This window comes from Carlito syrichta, unplaced genomic scaffold (genome assembly GCF_000164805.1).
Source record: "Carlito syrichta isolate Samal-C Ts95f unplaced genomic scaffold, Tarsius_syrichta-2.0.1 Scaffold311496, whole genome shotgun sequence".
Lineage (NCBI taxonomy): Eukaryota > Metazoa > Chordata > Mammalia > Primates > Tarsiidae > Carlito > Carlito syrichta.
In genome coordinates, this window is record NW_007255592.1 from 446266 (window position 1) to 467466 (window position 21201).

The 21201-nt window shown below is 43.0% G+C and overlaps 1 protein-coding gene across 1 annotated transcript in view; it reads left to right on the top strand.

Moving 5' to 3' along the window:
- Window positions 1-4604, top strand: part of FAM227A (family with sequence similarity 227 member A) — a 151906-nt gene extending 147302 nt beyond the window's left edge. Inside the window, exon 13 of the mRNA XM_021717910.1 lies at window positions 4461-4604. Coding sequence (XP_021573585.1) covers window positions 4461-4604 — 144 coding nt within the window. The remainder of the gene's footprint in view (window positions 1-4460) is intronic.
- The last annotated feature ends 16597 nt before the right edge of the window (window positions 4605-21201 follow it).

A 21201-nucleotide genomic window follows, 5' to 3' on the forward strand; every position in this document is an offset into this window, starting at 1 on the left:
CCACTGCACTCCAGTCTGGGCGACAGAGTGAGACTCCAACTCAAAAAAAAAAAAAAAATGTCAAATGTTTTATTTCATATCAACCACAATCTCTGCTTGAACTAAGCTATCCATAAACATGGGAAGCAGCATCCTATAGGGAAAAGAGTCCAAGCCTGTGTCTCCACCTATAATTTGGCACCTCATTCCCTACCTCCTTGGAAAACACTGGGAGTGTTCTACAGCCCGGCATCTAACACAGAGGCAGGAATCAAATGAGCAAGATCCTCCCTCTCTCCCATCCTCTATGCCTCTTTGAGACTTGGTAAGTTTTCTGACATGTTGTTTCAGAATAGGTTTGCAATCATAGTATAAAGTTTATAGACCCATAACATTTGTTTGCCCTGGATTCATTTTGTTCTAACCAAGTAGGTTGTCCAACATCATCTAGCAAAATAAGTCAAAATCTACAGGTTTCTTCTACAGTCCTTTTGTAAGTCCTGAGCATCAGAATAGCCCAAGTGCAGATGCTTCAGACAAGATGCTACTTGTTTTGGTCCCCATCGTAGTCCTTGTGGATAACCTGTGCTGAACATGCCTGCAGCTTCCTTTAGTAGGGCCAGATACAGGAGACTGGAAGCCCAGGGACTTTGGAAGAGTGTTGGAGGGGCACTCGGTTTTAAGAAGGTATGTCAGGGGCTGAGGAGGAAGAAGTTACATAGGAGGACTCGTGGAAGGATTGGGCTGTAGGACTTGAGCAGTGAAAGCTGATGTCCTCTTTTTACTCTTCCTCTTTTGCACAGCCATTCTCACATGATACCCTCCAGTCTTAAGAAGCATATTAATCATGAGGACCTAATTTAAGGAACACAGGGAAAGGTGAGAAGCAAAGCCAGTTGGGCACCACCTGCAGCAATGTGGAGGAGTAAGCAGGCTAGCAGAGGGGAGGGGAGACAGCCTGGAAAGCAGGGCCATGGCACAGGGTAAGAATCAACAGTGGATATGAGAAAGACCCGCTGCAGGTATGGTGGTAAGGTTAGGGTTGACTCATTCATCTGTATGGCCCCAAAATATCTCGAAGTGTTCAGAGGAGAAGGACAAACCATCTTTTACAAACACACACACTAGCAGCAGCATGTCCTTGGGCATATGATCTCACAGGTCCAAGGGCTAGTGTCATTACCTGCAAAATTACAATGAAAATACTACCTCCCTCCTAGGTGATGCTGTAAAGATTAAATGAGATTATGTTTCAAGGAACTCAACACAGTGTTGTCACATAGAAAGGTCCCACTAAATAAAAGTCAAGTTTTATTTTGCTTCAGATAATGATCAAAACTCAGGGTACATGCTGGGTCAAGAAAACAAAAACAATTGGTCAAATTAATGAAATGATTGGTCAAATAAGAGGATACATGTCAGCCCAGGGAGTTATTTGGATTATTGTAGATCAGAAAGAAACCTAGTGGTTAGCCCAACTTCTTAGCTTTTCAGCATGTGATGATACATTTGGCAAACTATGTGGTCTCTTGGGAGGAGAATATGGTGTCCTTCTGCAAAGACCAGCTTTTGCCAATAGTGAGAACAAAATGATGTCCACTGCCCAGTCCACTGGCCACTGCAATGGAAGGAAGATTCTTCCAGCAATAGTTGCTATTCCATACTGAAAAATTGGTCAAGTGGTCAGAAGCTGGAAATAGTCTTTGCTGGTCAACCTGTGACAGCCTGCCTGAGTTTCAGTCAGGGTCTCACTATGAGCTTCTGTCACAGCACTAGCTGGTGTGTTGCTTCTGTACTGACTCAAGGAACCAACGATGACCTTCTGACTCACAGCACTTCTTCCTGCAGCTTTTCTGTGCAGAGTTGCCCTCCCCAGGAACTAACCAATGATAAAAATCAAAACCAACAGTTATTAAACACGTTCTGGGTGTCAAGAACCTACTAGGTGCCAAGGTCTGTATTATTCTGGCATCACGAGAACCCTGCAAGGTATGTGCATCTGTTATCTCCTCATTGAAGAGGAGGAGCAATGAATGGTAAATGGCCCAAGACCACATCTGGTAAATGGCCCAAGACCACATTTTGCAGGTAGGGTATCAGCTAACGTGCAAACCCATATTTTGTGGCTTCAAAGTCTATGTTCTTAACTATTGGACAATGGAGACTGAGCAACTTTCAGCCCATGTGATTCAGGCTTAGGATCAATATTGTAGGTACATAAAATAAGTGCCCATCTGGTGTGATTTGAAAGGCAGCTAGTGGCTGCTTGTTTAAAAAAAAAAAAAAGCAACAGCTAAAATACAGTCCCTATTTTCTGAAATTCCTATATTGCTCATTTCTGTAGAATATCTTAATACTCTATGAAAATATTATCTTCTAGGGAAGAAAACTATACCTGTTAAATTTGCATCACATGCCATTGAGCTGTGCTAGGGCTCCCAGGTGATTCTTGAGCACATTAAAGTTTGAGAACCACTACCCTAAAGGGCATCTCCACTTTTCCTGCTTCAACCACTGTGCCTTGTAGATACTCCCAGATTCTTTTATTCTCTTTCTCGAACTATATTTTTAAAAATACTGTTTATTTATGTTTATATATTATATATTTCAATATGTTTTACATAAGTATGAATTCTATTTTGTTTTACATTTATCATATTATTTCACTTAAATGTATTATGTTATATATATATATATATATATAAAATCTTTTTCCTTTTCCCTGAGATGGACTCACTATCCATGTTGTTTGACAGTATCTTTACCCAGCTATCCCTCTGGCTTTGGCTTTTGGCATCCTCAGAATTAGACTTGTTTTCTTTTATCCTAACCAGGTCCTCTTCTGAATTCCCTATTTTAGTCTGTATCTGCCCCATTTTCTCAATCACCCGGGCTGGAATACTTGATCATTCTGGATTCTTCCTTGGGCTTCAATCTCCACGTTCAACCCATTGTCAAGTACTAAAATCTGCCTCAGCGCAGCCTTCCTGAACTTCCACACCTGCAGTTTCGGGTTTCATCCTTACTCAAGGCCCTACCAGTGCCATCCTCCTCATCCCTCCCACTGCCCCCAATTGGTTCAGCTAATGGTCTGTGTAACCTGTATCTCTCCACCTCCATCCCCTCTCATAGCACCATAGTTCTGGCCACATCTTTTCTGCCTGCAGTATGACTCTCACCTGCCCTATGACACCTTTTCTCACTCCCTGGTCCAAGTGCTCTTTCCAAGACAGCCCTGATCTTACTCCCTCACTGCAGCCCACACTGTTCTCTCCTTGGGCATGTCCTCTCCCTTCTTTCCATATAAACACCCCCTGAGTTTTATTCTGCAGGACCTCCCAAAGGCTCAGTTTCACCAGGGCTTTTGCTGGCTGCTCTCACATCGCTCTGGTCCAGGAGCAAAGAGTAGGTTGGGGACAGGACTTCTAAGTCTACACCCGAACCCTCCATGCAGCAGCCAGGTTACTAGGGAGCAGATAGCTCTACAACAGGATTAGAATGAGGTGGGAGGTAATGATCTGGAATGATGAGTCAGGCGGACCTGGAAGCCAGAAAGACATGTTTGACTTTCAATCCTGCCCATTGCTAGCTACATGGCCAGGGTCACTGCTTTGGGTTGTAATTTGATTTTCTCATCTGCAAAGAAATGGAAGCAATAATGTTTCTTGGAGGACTGTTGTGGAAATAGAATTAACAAATGTCAAGCGCTGAATACGTGCCCTTCCACATTGGTATTTATCTGGGCGTCTTTAGTAACACTTCCCAGACATCTCACACATTTGCTCCAATTACCTCCAACAGCCCTCAGCACCTCCCTTAAAGCATTCAAAGAAAATTGCCATGTTTTCTATTTGTTTTAAAATAATTTTCTCCCATGACTAACTCTGAGCTACCTGAATAGAGACTGCTTCTAACTTATCTTTGTAGTGCCCAGCACACGGAAACAGCTCGGGAAATGTTGGGCTTAGTTACATATGAGCAAGAAAGGGACGCCAGGCAGGTGTGGAGCATGGAAGTACACTCAGAGTCCCTGTAGGGGGAGCCCCCAGGACAACTAGGGAACAGAAGGAAAACAGCGAAGTCTAAGGGACATGGAGTAGCCGATGATCAAGGGTTTCAGAACTTGCCAACCTCTCGACTTGCCTGGCTGAGAAAGATGCCAAGAGGTTGTGTGCTACCATGTGGGGAGGAGTACCTAAGAAGCAGAGCCTGCAGCCATCCAGCTACAACCAGCTCAATTTCAAGTTCAGTTCCCTCCCCTCACTAGCTGACTAAGCCTCAGTTCACTCATCTGTGAGGTCAGCTAAGCATGGTATTGCTAACTCCACAGGGTTTTTGAGATGATTACCTATATGTGAATTGTCTAGCATAAACTTTTCATCTGTGTGCCATCACTGAGAAGGCTTGCGGGGAAATGGTCAGAGAGCAAGACTCTCTATCCCATAAAACCCCACAGTGTTACATTACCTTTTTGGTTATAGGAAAACCCCTTCTCGGTCCCTGTCCTCCCATGGGCCATTCTGGCAGGTACTGGAAGTCATGCTCCAAAGCATGGCACCTGCATTCAGGTCCCTGTGGGCTGGAGGGACCACAAGAGGACACAGGCAGCCATCTATGCTGGTTAGAGCCCAAAGTGTGCCACAGTACTCCAGTGGCCATATTGTTGCCCAAGTTAATGCTTCAAAGAAGCCTCAGATTCAGGCTTGTCTGACTTCAAAATCCATTCTTTCTCCCTGAGGCCAAGTTGGCTCAGCGAGGGAGATGACCTAATCCCAGTTCCTAGGAAGCTCGCAAGCTAATCCCAGCTTTCAGAGAAGAAATGAACTAAAAGATTGATAGGATCAGAAGGAATAATTGCTCTGTGCTCTTAATGACCCCAAATTAAAAGCTGATAAGCCCCAAATTCCTAACTGATGGACTGCATCCTACCAACTTCTGTTAGCTGAGACACCCTTCCCTCATTCTCTTATTCTGCCTTCTGAAAAGAGGAATATAGCAAGGATCTGATAAAAATCTCTCCCTGGGTCTGCTGCCCAGGCATCTGCATTTTAGAAAAAGAACAAAAAAGCGTGTTAAAGGATCCTACTCTCTGAGACTTGAATTAATGTTACAGAAAGCAGAACTGGAGCCAGATGGTCTAAGGGGAGATTTCTAAGTACTGCTATATGCATAGGCATGTGTGGTGCTTCACAACATGGGAATCTGACCTCTTGAAAGGGAAATGCCCCTTTTAGCACAGTTTGCATGTTGAAGGGAGGGTGAAGCATCTCGCTCCCTGAGGGATTGCAAAGGGTCCAGGGAGATGTCAAGGCTTCTACTTGGCCAGGTGGGCCTGACATTTGGTGCTGATCTGTTGACTTCAGAGACAGAGTTAAGGTGTAACATCAACTTTAAACATTTAAGGAGCTTAAGATCTCCACTGCTGACTGGGTGCAGCGGCTCCAGCCTATAATCCCAGCACGTTGGGAGGCTGAGGCAAGAGGATTGCCTGAGCCCAGGGGTTTGAGACCAGTCTGGGCAACTTGGTGAGACCTCTTCTCTACACTATATCAAAAATTTAGCCGGGCATGGTAGTACATGCCTGTAGTTCCAGCTACTTGGAAGGCTGAGGCGGAAGTATCACCTGAGCCTAGCGAGTTGACACTGGACTGGTCATCAGCGTGCCACTGCACTCCAACCTGGGTGACAGAGTGAGACTCTTATTACAAAAAAAAAAAAGATTCTCACTGCAGCACCTGGTTACATTCAGCTAGGTTTAATATGGAAGGGATCAAGCTAGAAGAAAAGAGAGCCTCTAAATAGAATATTAGCACTGGAAGGAACCTGAAGGTAGAGAGACTTACTTCATTTTGCAGGTAGAGAGACCGAGGCTTAGGGTCACACAGCCAGCTCAAGGCAGGATCAGACCAAATTCCCTTGGCAGCAGCATGGTACTTTCTCCACTCCATTACACTGGAGAACAGTACATCTCAGGGCCAGTGGGAAGTGAGGAGGCTCCTACTCAGATCCCAAAGCAGTCATTCAGATATGGTTGTATCTGAAACCACAACCCTCCTATCCTTCTTCCTCGAGTTGTTCCTGGCCTAGAGTAGTAAGACTAATGTGCAAGCATCTTTGAGAAGAACCACATGCTGTTCCTATTTTATGCCCCCTCCTCTCACTTCCCGCTTCTCTTCTGCCCGACTCCATACCTCACATATAATGGGTAGCAAGCCTGGGTTCTGGCCACCGTTTAGGGCCCAGTATGAGTCAGTGTTAACTGAGCAAATGGAGAGTAGAAGAATGATGAGTGAATAATCTATGTTTTCTTTTTCACAGTTTAAGATCTTAACTTATAGATAGGTGAGATTTTAAAAATATAAACACTAGAAAAAATTATTTCACTTCTCTGATTATACATAATTTTTTCATGTGATCAGATTGCATTTTATATCCTTAAATATTATTTCATATCTTTATTCATATAGGCCCTGTATTTTTGTTAGTTATCCTTAAGCATTTTTTCTAACTTAAAAAAGTCAAACCTACAGAAAAGATGAAAGAATGGTACAAAGAAACATGCTTACCCTTCATCATAGATTGATCAGTTGCTAACATTTACCATATTTGTACTTGTACTCTCCTCTCTCTGTTGTCACCACCCCCCACCCCCATCGCCTTCTGTCTTACAAACCATTTGAAAGTAAGTAGCACAAGTATTATAATGTGTCCCCTAAAATCTCCAGGATGTAACAACAAGGACATTCTCCCACACAACCTCAATACGATGATCACACCCAAATTTTAAAATGTAATTTAATTCAGAGCAGAATGTGTTGAGAGAAAACTGAATGGGCACAGCCCAGTTCCAGTTACTGGAGAAAGTCAGCCTCCCACTCCTTTGACCTGGTCGACTTGCATCAGCAGAGTCCTGATGTTGCATTGTTGCAAGTTCAAAGCTCTGGGGTTCCCCATCACCTCACCTGTTGCTTTGCAGGCACTGAGCTTCACGTGCCTCAGGCACGCCGACCCTGAAGAAACAATCGTGCTTTCCTATCTCTGAGGCTACTTCGCCCTCATCAGGCAACATTATGAAATGTTGGTATTAACCTAGCTTTGGAGAAGTCTGGGAACTGGAGGGAAACAAGGCAATTCTTATTGATATGAAACAACATGTTGCTTACTTCTTGGGGAAGGCTTTTGTTTTGAACTCAAATACAAGCAAAGTCTTGCAGATGTGTTTTTTACGTGAATGCCATCCATGTTTTTGCACCACCTTCCAATGTGCCATCTCTTCTAGGGTGCAAGAAATGCTCTCAGTTTTCTGTAAAGGCCCCATGATCTCCACTAGCTCACTGTGTGAAACTACAGCTGAACAATAAGGAGAAGAGTGTTTCCAAAAGAGGAGAAAGAGCAGTATGTCCAAATGCTGAATTGGAAATTGAGAATGGCCACAAACATGAAATGAGCGTCCTTCATTAAGAAAAAAAAGAGATGAGCAACTTTTTTAAAAATTTAACAAAGTTACCAAAGATGTAAGGAAGTAATTAGCCACCACCACTAGGGAGGGTCCCTAAAACACTCCTCTCTTTGAAATTCCTTGAAAAGATAGCCATAGTAAAATTGGAAAACATCCTGCCTTGAAGGATGAGTCTATTTAATTGAGATTAAGGAGCACTTAAGAATGACTGTTCAGTCGATGGACAGCTTTGAAGCCTACTGCTTCAAAATCTTCCATTTCCGTTATTTAAATGTAAAGAGTGGGAGAGAATACACTTTCTGATAAGAAACCTGTGAGTTTTCTGAAACTGATAAAATTGTAAAGGGTTTGTAATTCCCAGAGCTGAAAGAGCTATACTACCAAAGGAAGTGAAGAGTTTGTGGTTCCGTATTTGTAAGATGACTAACAATAACAAGAAAAAAAAATGAATGAACTGCACATGTACATTGACAAATGTGAGACTCCTACTTTGGCTGTTTAATCATTGTTTTTATCTGTCCCCAATATTTTCCTCAATAGAAAAAAAATAATTACCAGTGAGCTATAAAGATAGTTGGCATCTGTTGAGGCACCAGCTACTATAGAGTGCTTTATAACGGCCAAAAGGAAAACATGCAGCTTTAAAGTAGGTGGGCAAAGTTTTAAGAGCTTTCAAAACAGCCTGACAACTCTAAAAAGAGATAGTTTTTTATCTTGTACATTTTCTTAAAAATTCTGGGGCATAATTTGTTTTTGATGAAAGACTTCACAAAAGTGGTTTAGTAGAAAACACGTAAGAATTAAGCTGCTTATGCTATTCCTACTTGTAGCTGAACTCCTATGAATTCATTATCGTGGTAACAGAGAGACAATTGGGTTTTGCAACAATGACAATAACAAAGACTTCCTTGTGCATTTCCTGGATGTTGTAGGGAAACAGGCGAGGGCCTGACTTGTCCTGACCTTCCTTCAGGCCTCTACTTTGTGCAGTCTTTCTGCAGCAGTGCCAGACACTCAGTTCCCAGAATAAACTTATTTCAAACATAGACCTTCAAACATAGACCACCCCCCCACTTTAATATGTTCACTTTGGTGGCTGACTATTCTCCTGGAAGTAGTTTTGAAGAAAATCTCTGAACACTTGTGGCCTGTGTTGAGCTTACTTGACATTTAACTCATGCTCTCTCACACTGTTTTGTCACCATGTCTAAGTCTCCCACAGGCACCAGAGCTTCCTCAGTACCCAGCATGGCCTCCTGTATGCAGTGGGCACCTTTCCCATATGACACTGATTTTGGCGTTAATTACAACCACTCTCTACCACTACTACCCAGGATAGTTCCTGGAATATTTCGGTGTGCAAGCTGGGGAATCACTAATTGGAAAGAAAAGCTCTCAGCCACGTTAGCACTTCTCTTTCCTCTTTCAAGACTTACAACATCAGTTGAACATGAGTACCTTTTCTGAGAAACACAAGCTGTCTCTGACCCTCTTTACAAATATAATCACAGGTCGTGTAATGACAGGGATACATTCCAAGAAGTGCTTCTCAAGCTGATTTCACTGTTGTGTGAACATCTCAGAGAACACTTACACAAACCTAGATGGTGTGGCCTACTACACACCTGAGCTTTATGGCATAACCCACTGCTGCTAGGCTATAAACCCACACAGCATGTGACTACACTGAATACTATAGGCAATTCTAACACAGTGGAAAATATTTGTCTATCTAAATATAGAAAAGCTACAGTAAAAATCTGGTATAAAAGATAAGCCATGGTACACAAGGGTAGGGCACTTAACAAGAATGGAGCTTACAGGACTGGAAGGTGCCATGGGTGAGTCAATGAGTGAGTGGTGAGTGAATGTGAAGGCCTAGGACATTAGTGTACATCACTGTAGACTTCATAAACACTGCACACTTAGACTACACCAAATTTAAACATATACATATATATGTATATATGTAATTGCACCAAGACATTAAGATAGCTACAACGTCACCAGGTGAGAAATTTTCAACTTCATTATAATCTTATGGGACCACCGTCTTATATGTGGTCTGTCATTGACTGAAGTGTTGTTATGCGACATGTGACTGTATGGAAATTAGAGATGACCTTTCAGAGCTAAATTGGAGGCAGCCATGACTACTGAACTTCCAGCCAAACCAGACATCCCTGATCCTGTTGACCAAACCCTGAATGCCATCCCTCCCAGTTGACCTGGAAGCTGGAGGGTGGGGTCAGCAGAGATAGGAGAGAAGGCAGGTACCTTTCCTGTACTGGCCCAGTGGGACCCACACCCCATTCTTAGAATTGCCTGGATGTGGTTTCCCTCCGCTGGTGTGACCAAAGGAACGGTCCATTCTAGGAAGGGGTAGGAGGAGCAGGGGTTAACTGAGAACTTGCCAGTGTTTTTTCATAGGACCCACTCACTCCTCCAGGCTGAGGGTGCACAAAGATCCAGCACATATCTTGTTTAAGGAGGATGTGGTCACTCTCTCCCTGCGGTGTGTGTGTTGGTCGTGGCAGTGCCTCACCAACAGCCATTTCACTCTGAATTTCTTTCTGGCTATTGAATTCCCATGCGGTGGGTTAGAAAGTTCTGATGTCTACTGCAGATCAACTGAACTTGATCTCTAGAGGTGAAACCCAGGTCTCTCTTTTTAAGAAGCTCAATGTGTGTGTGATTCTACTGTACAGCCAGAGTTAACAACCACTGTGCTAAACGAATTCTGATGATCCAACTCTCGCCAGAGACTGACTTTGGAACATGCATGTGACTCTGTTGAGGCATAAGAGAGGTCTGCAGGAAGCTTCTGGAAAAGAATCTGTCACTCCTAAGGAGGAGACTACCTCCATTGTCTTATCTGGATGTGACACCTGGCAGAGTTGCTGCCTAGAAGACACCAAAGCCTCAAGAGCCAAGCACATGGGAACACAGTCTCTTGTATTATGTCTTCAGTTTGTCCTAATGCTGGTCCTCTTGCGTTAGACAATAATATGTTACCATATTACTTAAGCCTACTTGAGGCTTGGGTGTGAATTATTGTAGAGAAAAGCATTCTTGCTAATTCCTGGAAGTGTTCCTTCCATCTCTGGGGGAAAACCTAGGAAATGTGATTCTGGTTCAGGCATCTATTTCCTGTTAAACACTTTAGCTAATTTTATCTGTCCCTCTGTGGGATTCCAGAAGGTCTCTGAAGCCCTCTTTTTTTCTTTTTCTTTTCTGTCACCCAGACTGGAATGCAGAGGCATGCTCACGGCCACAGCAGGCTCAACCTGCTGGGCTCAGGCTATCCTACCGCCTCGGCCTTCCAAGTTGCTGGAACTATAAGCGTGTGCTACCACGCCCGGCTAAGTGCAGTCCTCTTGATGCAAAGTCTGGATGCGGGGGAGAGGCTCTTCCTGGAAGTCAGACTTGAATGCCACACCTCTCTGAGAAACCAAGGTGCTTTCCTCTGTATGGAGCTAGCCAGTGGGTCACCAAGTCCCAAATTAGACACTGTGGATCATGTGCTCAGTACATCTTTGCATCAGCCCTGGGAGGCAGATGAGATCATCATCCCGTTTTCAGAAGAGGAAGGCAAGGCCCGAGAGGATGCCTGGCGGTAATGCTAGGCTGGAAGGCTCTCTTCAGGACAGCATGGCAAGTGGGCATTTGCTGGTGCCCCGCAGGTGTAGTCACCTGGGAAAGGGAAGGGAAGCCATGCTGCAGGGGCAGGCGGGGGGGCGGTGTGAGGTGGAGTGAAGAGACACTGCCTGCCTTTGGAATCAGGCAAAGATCTCATCTCTGCTCTCTGAGTGTCAGCAAAGTGGCTTAACTTTTGAGCTCAGGTTTCTCATATGTAAAATGGGAGCTAGAAAATTCTCTCCAAGTTTATTACATGAAAGCAATGATGGAGCATCTGCTGTCTGCTGGCATCAACCATCATCAACTGGGCTCCACTCCTCCTTCCAGCTGCCACCCTAAGTGTCCCACAGTCCATGGAGGGCAGCAGAGAGTCATTGAAACACACATATATGTTAACAAGGCAGACACCGGGAGGCAGCAGGAGAGGAACTCATGATGCTAGTGGTGTAGAGACAAGACAGAGCCAGCTAGGGCAAGTGTTCAGGAACAGACCAACCTGGAACCAGCAGATAAAGCCTTTGGATTGATGTTCTCTTCATACCTCTGCCAGGGAAGAGGGGACATCAGGGCTTGCCCTGTACCCTGGGAGAATGACTCTTCCACAGTGCAAAACTTATTGAATGCACACTGCCTTGGCTTGGTGGGACCTGACATGGGAAAAGCCTAATTGACTGGCAGTTTTAGTGTCTGTGCCTTAAGCATCTGTGAAATTGCTGGTTCTAGGGAGGCATAACAGTGCAAAATAGAGTGATTTCCAGAAATCACTCACACTCTGGGTCTCTGTCTTGAATCTGAACATCTTGACAGGTCCTTTCAAAAAAATAGGCTCAGGAGAGAGGGCTGAGTCATCTCACTAGCTTGATTCAGCCCTCACCCATCAAGACCAGGGGCCCGCTGACTGCCTCATGTCTCTGGGAGGTGGTGGAGCGGCCCCCACTAGCTTTCCCATGATGTTGTCTCTTGGGGGTGAAAAAGAGTTTGTTCTCTAAAAAAAAAATAAAATGGACATATTCTAGGTACTGATTTCAGTCTCTTAGCTCTCTTGCCCACCAGTTGGAACTTAATAGGGCTGCTGAGGGATACTTATTCCCTGGGTGGTAGAAACACTTGATGTCCTAAGTCATGACACAGGCCTGGATGAGGAAACATGTTGTTCAGAAGCCTCCAACTGTGAGACACTTCAGGAATGTCCAAAGGGCTTGAGCGTGTGGTTAACAAGTCATTCCTCCAAATACTCTGCATATATTTTTTCCCAACTGTGCATTGGGCAGTATTTAAGATTAAATAACTAGTATTGTATGAACACCAGTTTTGTGCCTGCACTGTACAAAGCTCTTAACCTATCTTGTTGCCAATTTGCATAACTCTATGAGGGAGGTATTAGTTACTTCTCAGAAGTGGAAACAGAAGCTCCCAATCCAGGGTTTTCTGGGAACATACATACCTTATCCTGCCCATTTAATCAGTGGTTTTTCATCTCCACGGGATGCATCGCTGCTTCAACTTTCTCACTTGGACAAAAAAATCCAACCCCCAATTCTAGCTTTGTATCCTCCCCTCAAATAACTGAGCATCTACCTCCTCACCATCAGGAACACTCCTGCCTCCTTTGTCAGAGTAGCAACATCCTGATCAGGTGCAAAGGATCACTCTCTGCCTCCACCTTCCTGGGCTCTAGAGCATCCTGCACACCAAAGGACCCCCCATCTCACATGGCCCTCCAGTCTGAGTCTCATGGCATTGAAAGAGCACTGCTGCATGCACCCAACAACCCCGGTGAGTGCAGCCTTGCAAGGCATTGACTGGGGGACAATGAGAGAGTGTGGGAGAGGGAGGTTAGGGGAGCACATCAGGCCACCCACCTTCTAGTGACTCATCCTACAAAGCCCCAGAGACTTCGCACTCCGTGTCTTGTTGGCTTCAGGTGTGAGATGGCAGTGCTGGCAGTGCCAGCTCTGCCAATACAGAGCTAGGTTCATGGCAAAGCTCCACCAGCATGCCACACCCAGGGCTGCACCCCTTGTCAAATGGGAATGATGTCTCCCAGCAGCGTCATTATGAAGATCACATAAAAAAACAACATATTTGGCATCTTTCCCATTGTTGTCCATTCAATAGCAGTTTTATTACATTTGCCTTTTATTATTGACTTTGAAAAAATGGGGTGGGGCCAGAAGAAGAACATTTGAATGTTGGCTGTGATGAGACATCACACTAGCCATGGTGAGTCACCCTTGGGCCACACTCAGTATGATTTTGGCTTGCCCCATTTTTCTCAGATCTCCTCACTCCCAACCCCGAACTCTCCTGTGACCAAAGGTAAGTACTTTCCATGCAAAAGAGTCAGTCTGTAGACTTGGAGTGAAAGAAACCCTTCCTTTTCCCCTGGAATTGGAGATCTCAACACCAATCTCAACTGCTTTGGCCTGGGCCATGCAGACCTCCCATGCAAAGGACAGGGCAGGGACTTCTGACACCAATTCCCTGAGTTGGGGCTAAAATTCACAAGTGATGGCCACTGTCCCAATCAAGATGCCGGCCGCATGGTCTGGGGTCCTCAGGCCACCTGTACTTCTGACCAAATGGCTACAAAATTGGGGTTTCCCATGACCCCTTAAGATTTGATAATTCATTAGAACAACTCACAAAACTCAGGAAAGCGCTACATGTATGATGGCAGTGTTACGCTAAAGAAACAACTTAGAATCAAGCAAAGGAAGAAACAGTAGGAGATGGAATGGGGAGGCTTTTTTAAGGCAAAGCTCCCATGTCTTCAGAATCCATCATCCTCCCGCCACATCAATATATTCACCAGTCAGTCAGTTCCACCAAGTTTTGGGTGTCCAGAGCTTTAATTGAGGTTTCATAACAAAGTCATTAATGATTAAGCCATTGGCCTTGTGGTTAAACTTTCTCTCCAACCTCCTCCTCCCTAGAAGTCAGGCTCAAAGCCCTGATCCTCTAATGATGTTGTATGACCATTGCCCATTTTGAAGTCATCCAAGGCCCACTTTATGAGTCACCCACTAGTATAAACTATCAGAGTTGACCTTGAATAATAAATACACTCCTGCCACTCAGGAAACTCAAAGACCTTTGACGTTCCCTCCTAGGAGTAGGGGACAAAGGCTAATGGGATACTTCATCACACAGGAGGAGTGTGGACATGATGGGCATGAGTTCTTGCACACAGTCAGGTACATGTCTCCATCATCTGGAGGATAAAACCACAGCTCCTCAGCGTTTAATGCAAGGCCTCATCTACTGGTCTCCTCTCTCCTTGCCCTTCAAGGCTGATGTTCTCAGTCCTCCCTGGGGAATCTCTCTCTAACTCCTTGGAGCATGGCTGCCATTTAGCCTTACGTGTAACCAACGTTCTTTGATATATTTCTGTAATTATAACTTCGACTTATTGTAACTTTTCCACTCAATACCGTAGTTTTCCTACTTGATTCAAATGATTTTTTGGGGGGTGGGGGCTACAAATGACAGAAAAACCAAGCTTGAAGTGAAAAGACATTTGTACTTTACTTTAAAAGTCCAGAGAGAACTGGGCCCCAGGTGTTTCAGCCATTCAGAGATGCCACTGAAAACCAGGTTTCTTCCGTTCTACTCTGTCATCCCTAGAGAGTTGGGCAGTCTTCCAAGTGATGACTGATTACCCGGGAAGACAATGCAAAGGACAGTGTTGGTCAGCCATCATGTGCTTTCACAACAGGGTAGCAAGCAGAAAGGGAGGACAGGAACCTGAGGAATTTCTCCTCTAGCACCCCTCTTCCTTATCAGGGAAAACATTTCTGACTAACCCACAGCAAACTCCTCTTATATCTCATTGGTCAGCAAGAAATAACAATTTCTCTCCCAGATCTACCTCTGGCAAATGGAATGAGCCAATTTTAAGTCATTGTTTAAAGCCCCGTGTATTTTCCCTTGAACATAATCAGGTTTCCCTGGGAAGGACAATAGAGGGAATGACTGGTGAGTCTTTGACCCGGACTGGATGTAGAATGTGTTCTTAAACAAGAGAAGGACATCAGGGTGTGAGGAGGAGGCAAAGGCAGGAAGGGAAAGGAAAAACAAAAAAGATTTAAGCCACATTGGAACACCAGAATCTAACTTGTAGATATTCTTAAATGAAATGTAGTTTACAACTAAACCCTATGCAAGATTCATGTTTATTTATCAATATGACTTACTGCAGCTGAATAGTGCTCAAACTTTTTGAAGGAAATTTTACATCAACAAAATAAAACCTTGTTTTTTGTTTGCTTTGTTTTTGGTTTTTTTTTTGTTCTATGGACCAGTATAAAACAAAGGCAGTTCATTTTCCACCCAGAAGTGGTTTACACCACACACTTTTTGGCTGGTCCCTCATTTGCTCTTGGGAAAAGTACTCTTCACCTTTCTAGAATGAAGAGAAGAACTTTCTTTTGAGATTGTCAGGGGTCAGAACAGAATTAAATAATTCTGAAACCCTAATTTTGTCAAAGGAGTAATTTCCCCTTAATCCTCAATGGTTGCACTTCTGTTGATGTGCTCTATGGTGTCAGTGGAGTCTTGGAACCACATTCTGGGAAGCCCAGATTGACAGCCTTCTTTCCACAATGCCTTTTTGGGAGGAGGGGCAGGATAGGAGATGTACATCAGAAGTTCTGCCCCAGAGACCAGGGACTAAGTTGCGGGATTGTACCACTTCTACAATGTCTGAAAGCGAGGCAGGGCTCAGTCAGGCAGTGGGCAGGGGTGTGTGGATCCCAGCCAGTTTCAATGGTTTGACAATGAAACTCACCTGGGTGTATGTTATTTGGCTTTGTTCTTCAGGTTTAGATTCCTAAGTCAAACTGAAACCTTACGAATTGGTGTTGTACAAGAGGCTGACCCATTCGTAGTGTGTGATTCGATTCATGTGAACTGAAACCAGTGGACTTCCCACAGCTCAGGGGGGACCCACCTTCCCCCCACCAGCAGTCCTGGAGCCATGGACTGACAAGATGTGCTCACTGCTGACTCAGAATGGAGGGCACTTGATACGCCTGCACTTTAGACCCTGTCCCTTGAACCTATTTCTGACATCCAAAGGTAAATTCTCAAATTTGTATACAAATAAAATTATAAATAAATAGATATACATATAGGTACACACAGGTTTTTATGTGTATATGTATTACAGGATTCTGAATCTTGCTTTTTCATTTAATAATATGACTTATAGGACTTTCCACATTGCACATTTAGTTCATACCACTTCATTCTATTTAATAGTTGCAAAATATGTATCTCGTATCTCTCCTGTTTATGGACATAAAAGTCCTTCCCTGACCCCACTTTTTGGCCTTGCAAATAATGATGCAATTAACATCACTAAATAATAGACATATAGATCTTTATTTATCTCTATGCATCTATCTATATGTATCTATTTATCTGTATTTATGTATATATACTTAAAAACATGTATCCATGGAATAAGTTGCCTGAGAAAGGATATGTACATTTTAAATTTTGACAGAAATTGCTTTATTGCTCATTCAAATTGTTGTACAATTTACTCCTTCACTAGTAGTACAGGATACTTCCTGATAAACTTCACCAATACTAGGTTTCATCAAGCTTTATCTGTTGCCAATGTTACATCAATAGCCAGTAATACTGTACTGGTATTCTGATTTGCATGTCTATAATCATAGGTGTAATTGAGAAAACTGTCCCTTGTTTGATGGTTATAGACTAGCTATTGATAGTCTTTTTCTCATTTTCAGTAGAATTTTTTTCCCTTTACTGATATGACAAAGCTCTTTTTACAATAAGGAAAGAAGCCCATGGTTGATCATCTGTGTTGCAAAACTTTTCTCAGTGTATTGTTTCTCTTTTGGTTTTGTGTATTTTTAATGTAAAAGTTTAAGCATTATTCTTTGTACAATTTGTCACTAAATGTTATTATTTCTGGCTTTCCTGATCTCCTTTATCATGTCTATTTCTTTTCTTTTTTTTTTTTTTTTTTTTTTTTTTTTTTTTTTTTTTTTGACTTGGAGTCTCAGTCTGTCACCCAGACTGGAGTGCAGTGGTACACTCTCGGCCATTGCAGCCTCATCCTGCTGGGCTCCGGTGATCCTTTCACCTCAGCCTTCCAAGTAGCCAGAACTACAGGTGTGCACTATCACACCTGCTATCATGTCTATTTCTTAAATCACTCATCCTTTTTTTAGAGTTTTTGATTCTAACTCATTTTCACACATAACACTGCTTTGAAAAGATGGCAGTGCTTTTAATACATAATACTGCTTTTAAAAAAACCACCATCCATGGCTCCCAGATGATGTTGCTTGTGAAATGTCTGGCAGTTGCAAATGAACTTTGGTCCTTAGTGCCCTTTACCAAGGGTGGCAACGCCAAGTGGCTTTAATTGCTTGTCTTTTCCATTCTCATACCACTATGTTACCACATAAAATCTAGTTATATAATTACATAGACATTCATGGTAACAAATGTCTAATTTTTTTATTGTGGAAGATTCCTAGGCTGTTGCAGTCTTAATTAAATCTACAGTTTATCTTATGTATCTGCAGTGCCATTCCCTTTTTGTTTATTTAGGGTAATATTTTCTTCCACTGAAATACTTTGAAGGACTATTGTAAGGGCTGCTGAGAAAAATCTGTGTAAAAAAAGTTTTTAAAATATTGAGTGGTGAGATGCAGTTATTACATAATCAGAAAAAAAAAGTCATCAAAACTTTATGTGATTCAATATGAGAGAATTAAGAATACCTTATCTGGGTCCTAGAAATCCTACCACAATATTTTCAACTATAAGTAACAAAAAATACAACTGACAGCAACTTAGGCATTGGTGTTTATGCTCACTCTCCAGACCTCCACAAGAAACAGCAAAGATTTATTTTTTCACAACTCTGAAAGCCAGTGGTCCAAAATCAACGTGCCAGCAGGGTTGGTTTCTTATGAGGCCTCTCTCCTTGGCACACAGATGACCATCTTCCCACAATATCTCAATGTGGTCTTCCTTCTATGTGTGTCTGTGTCCTAATTTCCTCATCTTATAATGCCAGTCTTATCAGATTAGGTCTCCACCCTAATGTCCTCAGTTTAACATCATTATTTCCTTTTTTTTTTAAGCTTTTAATTTTTTTATTTTGAAGGTGTGGGATACAATTCAAGGTTAGGTATACAAATGTTCATTATACAGGTATCTTGTTGATGAGGTGTGCCCCCCTCCCCTGGCTGTTTCCCACTACTGCCAATCCCACTTCCCTGTCCTCCTCCCAGCAGTTTCCCACTACTGCAAATATTTTTTTTACAGTATTACAATAATTGTTCAAGGTCCACTTATGAGTGAGAACATGTGATACTCAGTTAATGTCATTACTTCTTTAAAGACCTTATCTCCAAATACAGTTACATTTTGAGGTACTGGGGTCAGGACTTTAACATATAAAGATTTTGGTGATACAGTCCAGCTCACAATGGTATTTAATTGTTGAACATCACAAAAGTGTAAAGGTCTGCAGTCCAAGCACTTGTGCAGGATCTCACCAGTGTCAGACCAGCATGTCTAGGATTCTCGTTGTGTTTCCCTAATAGCTGAGGGTGGCTGCTGAAGTCCCAGGTGTTGCTTTGCAAACAAGGAAAGAAGAAGTAGGGGAAGGTGGTGCTAATGTTTTCTGTCTCTTTTAGAAAGATAGCAAGAACCATCATAGGGGCTTCCTGGTAGACTTCCTTTCCCATTTCATTGACCATTCATGAGCATTAGAGGGGCTGAATGTGCTCAATGCCTATATCTAGAATATAAGAAGGAAAGGAGAAAGGAGAGAGCTAGGTCAGTCAACATTGTCTGCCACACAGATGTTGCTTTGGTGCCCTGGGCCCAGCCTTTCTTTTCTGTTTTTGTCCATAATTTTTGGTTCCTTGGTGCCTTTTGAGAATGTTCCAAGTCATGTTAAAAATTACCACATGAGAGCATTTATCTCTCTTCAGTCACACCAGGTACTATGTTAGTTTTTTTATTTTCTATTATTCTCAATTCTTATGTAATAACCATGTAATAATTTTACTTTTTAAAAGAACGATGGATGTGGGAAAAAATAATAATGATGTGGAAATGTAAGCCTTGTTGGGTGAATAGAAAAGATCCCTGGGTTCATTTGTTTTAAAGTCTATGTGGGAGAGTGAGAATATGAACAATACACAGTATAGAATTATGAACTGATGAGAGACCCTAGAGAGATCATTTGGTCTAATTCCTTTTTATTCTTCACATGAAACAGAGGCCCAGAGACTTGATCAAGGTCACTCAGCAAATTACTGGGCAAGTCCCAATGAAAGCCCAGTGTAAGGTCCCCCTGTTCCTAGTATAGTATTCCCTGTTCTGCCACATTCACCCTCTTACATAAACTAATATATTGCTTTTAATATTTTTAGAAACCTGTAGTGTATAGCATGATAAATATTCCAGAATCCTTTGAGAACAGACCTTCCAGCAAGATGGAGCCATGGAGCTATCTGGAGAGACTTGGTGGGCTTGTCCTTCAGTCCCATCTAAACAAGTGTTCAGGGCCTATCTTGTGCTTGGTGCACTCTATACCCCAGAGCAGGAAGCCCACAAGATAATAAAGCCTGCTATTTATTGAGCACCTACTGTGTGTCCTGAACTCCACTGCTTTTAATCTTCATAACAACTCTGAAAAGGGATGCCTCAATTTTTTGATGAAGATATTATTATGGGTTGCATTGTGTTTCCTAAAAAGTCATGTAGAAATCCTAACCCTTACCTCAGAAAGTGACTTATTTGGAAACAGGGTCATTGCTGACATAATCAGTGAAGTTAAGATGAACTCATACTGGAGTAGAGTGGGCCCTTACTCCATAACTAGTGTCCTTATAAGGAGAGGACACAGACCACAGAGAGAAATCCCTGTGATGATGCAGACAGAGACTACAGTGATGTATCTGCAAGATAAAGAGAACTAAGGATTGGCAGCAACTGCCAGAAGCCAGGAGTGAGGGAGTAGCACTGCAAACACCTCATCTTAGGCTTCCAGAATTGTGAGACAATACTTATCCGTTGCTTTAGGCCTCCCAGTGTGTGGTAGTTTGTTAGGGACAGACCTAGGAAACAAATGCAGAAGCTGAAGCTCATAAAATAAAAGGCATGCTCACAAGTGACTTAGCTAGGTTCTAATTGACATCTCTCTACTTCCAAAAGAATTGTGTTTCTTCTCTACTCCATCTAAGCCCAGATGACTGGTGGAAAAGCTCCATGGCAAGTCAACCATGCCACACCAGCAAGGCAAACATGGAGTAGGAAGAGAGAGCCCGGCAAGGCACACTTCCTTTTCTGAGCATTACCATGGTACAGGCGGGCTGGCTCATAGCAGTCATCATCACATAGAATGGCCACAGCTCCATTGTGCAGCCAAGAAATGTTCATCCCAGGAATAACAATTCAGTCAATTGAGGCTTAATAGTAATAATAACAACAATAATAATGATAATGGCAAGAACATAGCTCAGGTGAACAGCTTGACCCTTTCATAGGTGACTTGCAAACATTGCAAATATCATCTTGATTTAAGAGTTTTAAGTTTTCAAGACAGACATGGCAAATGTTATTGCCCCCAAGCAAACACTACTGCTTGTCAGGGTTTCTCATACAAAGAATATGAGACTCAGAGGTTATGTGGCTTCCCAAAGATACACAGCACCAAATGAGGGTTGGGATTTTGGCCCACAAGGACTGACTCTATGCCCCATGCTGCCCTAACAGGAAGTCACTGAAAGGGCTAAGATCAGGACATGGGTTTCTCTGAGTGCAATAAATAGGACTTCTGTGCTTGTTCTCCTACCAAGTTCACACTATCCACTTCTGAGGAAGACACATTTGTTCTTGCCAACTTTTGTCCCAGAAATTTATTAACCATTTCGACTAGGAGAAAGGGCATGTGGGACACTGGAGCATCACCTAGAGGATCTAGATTGAAGGGAACAGAGAGATGCATAGAGAGGAAGGTGCCCCTCCTCCCTCCACTGGTAAATGCATACTCAAAAATAACTAGTCGCCGGGCTTGGTGGCTCAGCCTGTAATCCCGCGCCTTTGGGAGGCTGAGGTGAGTG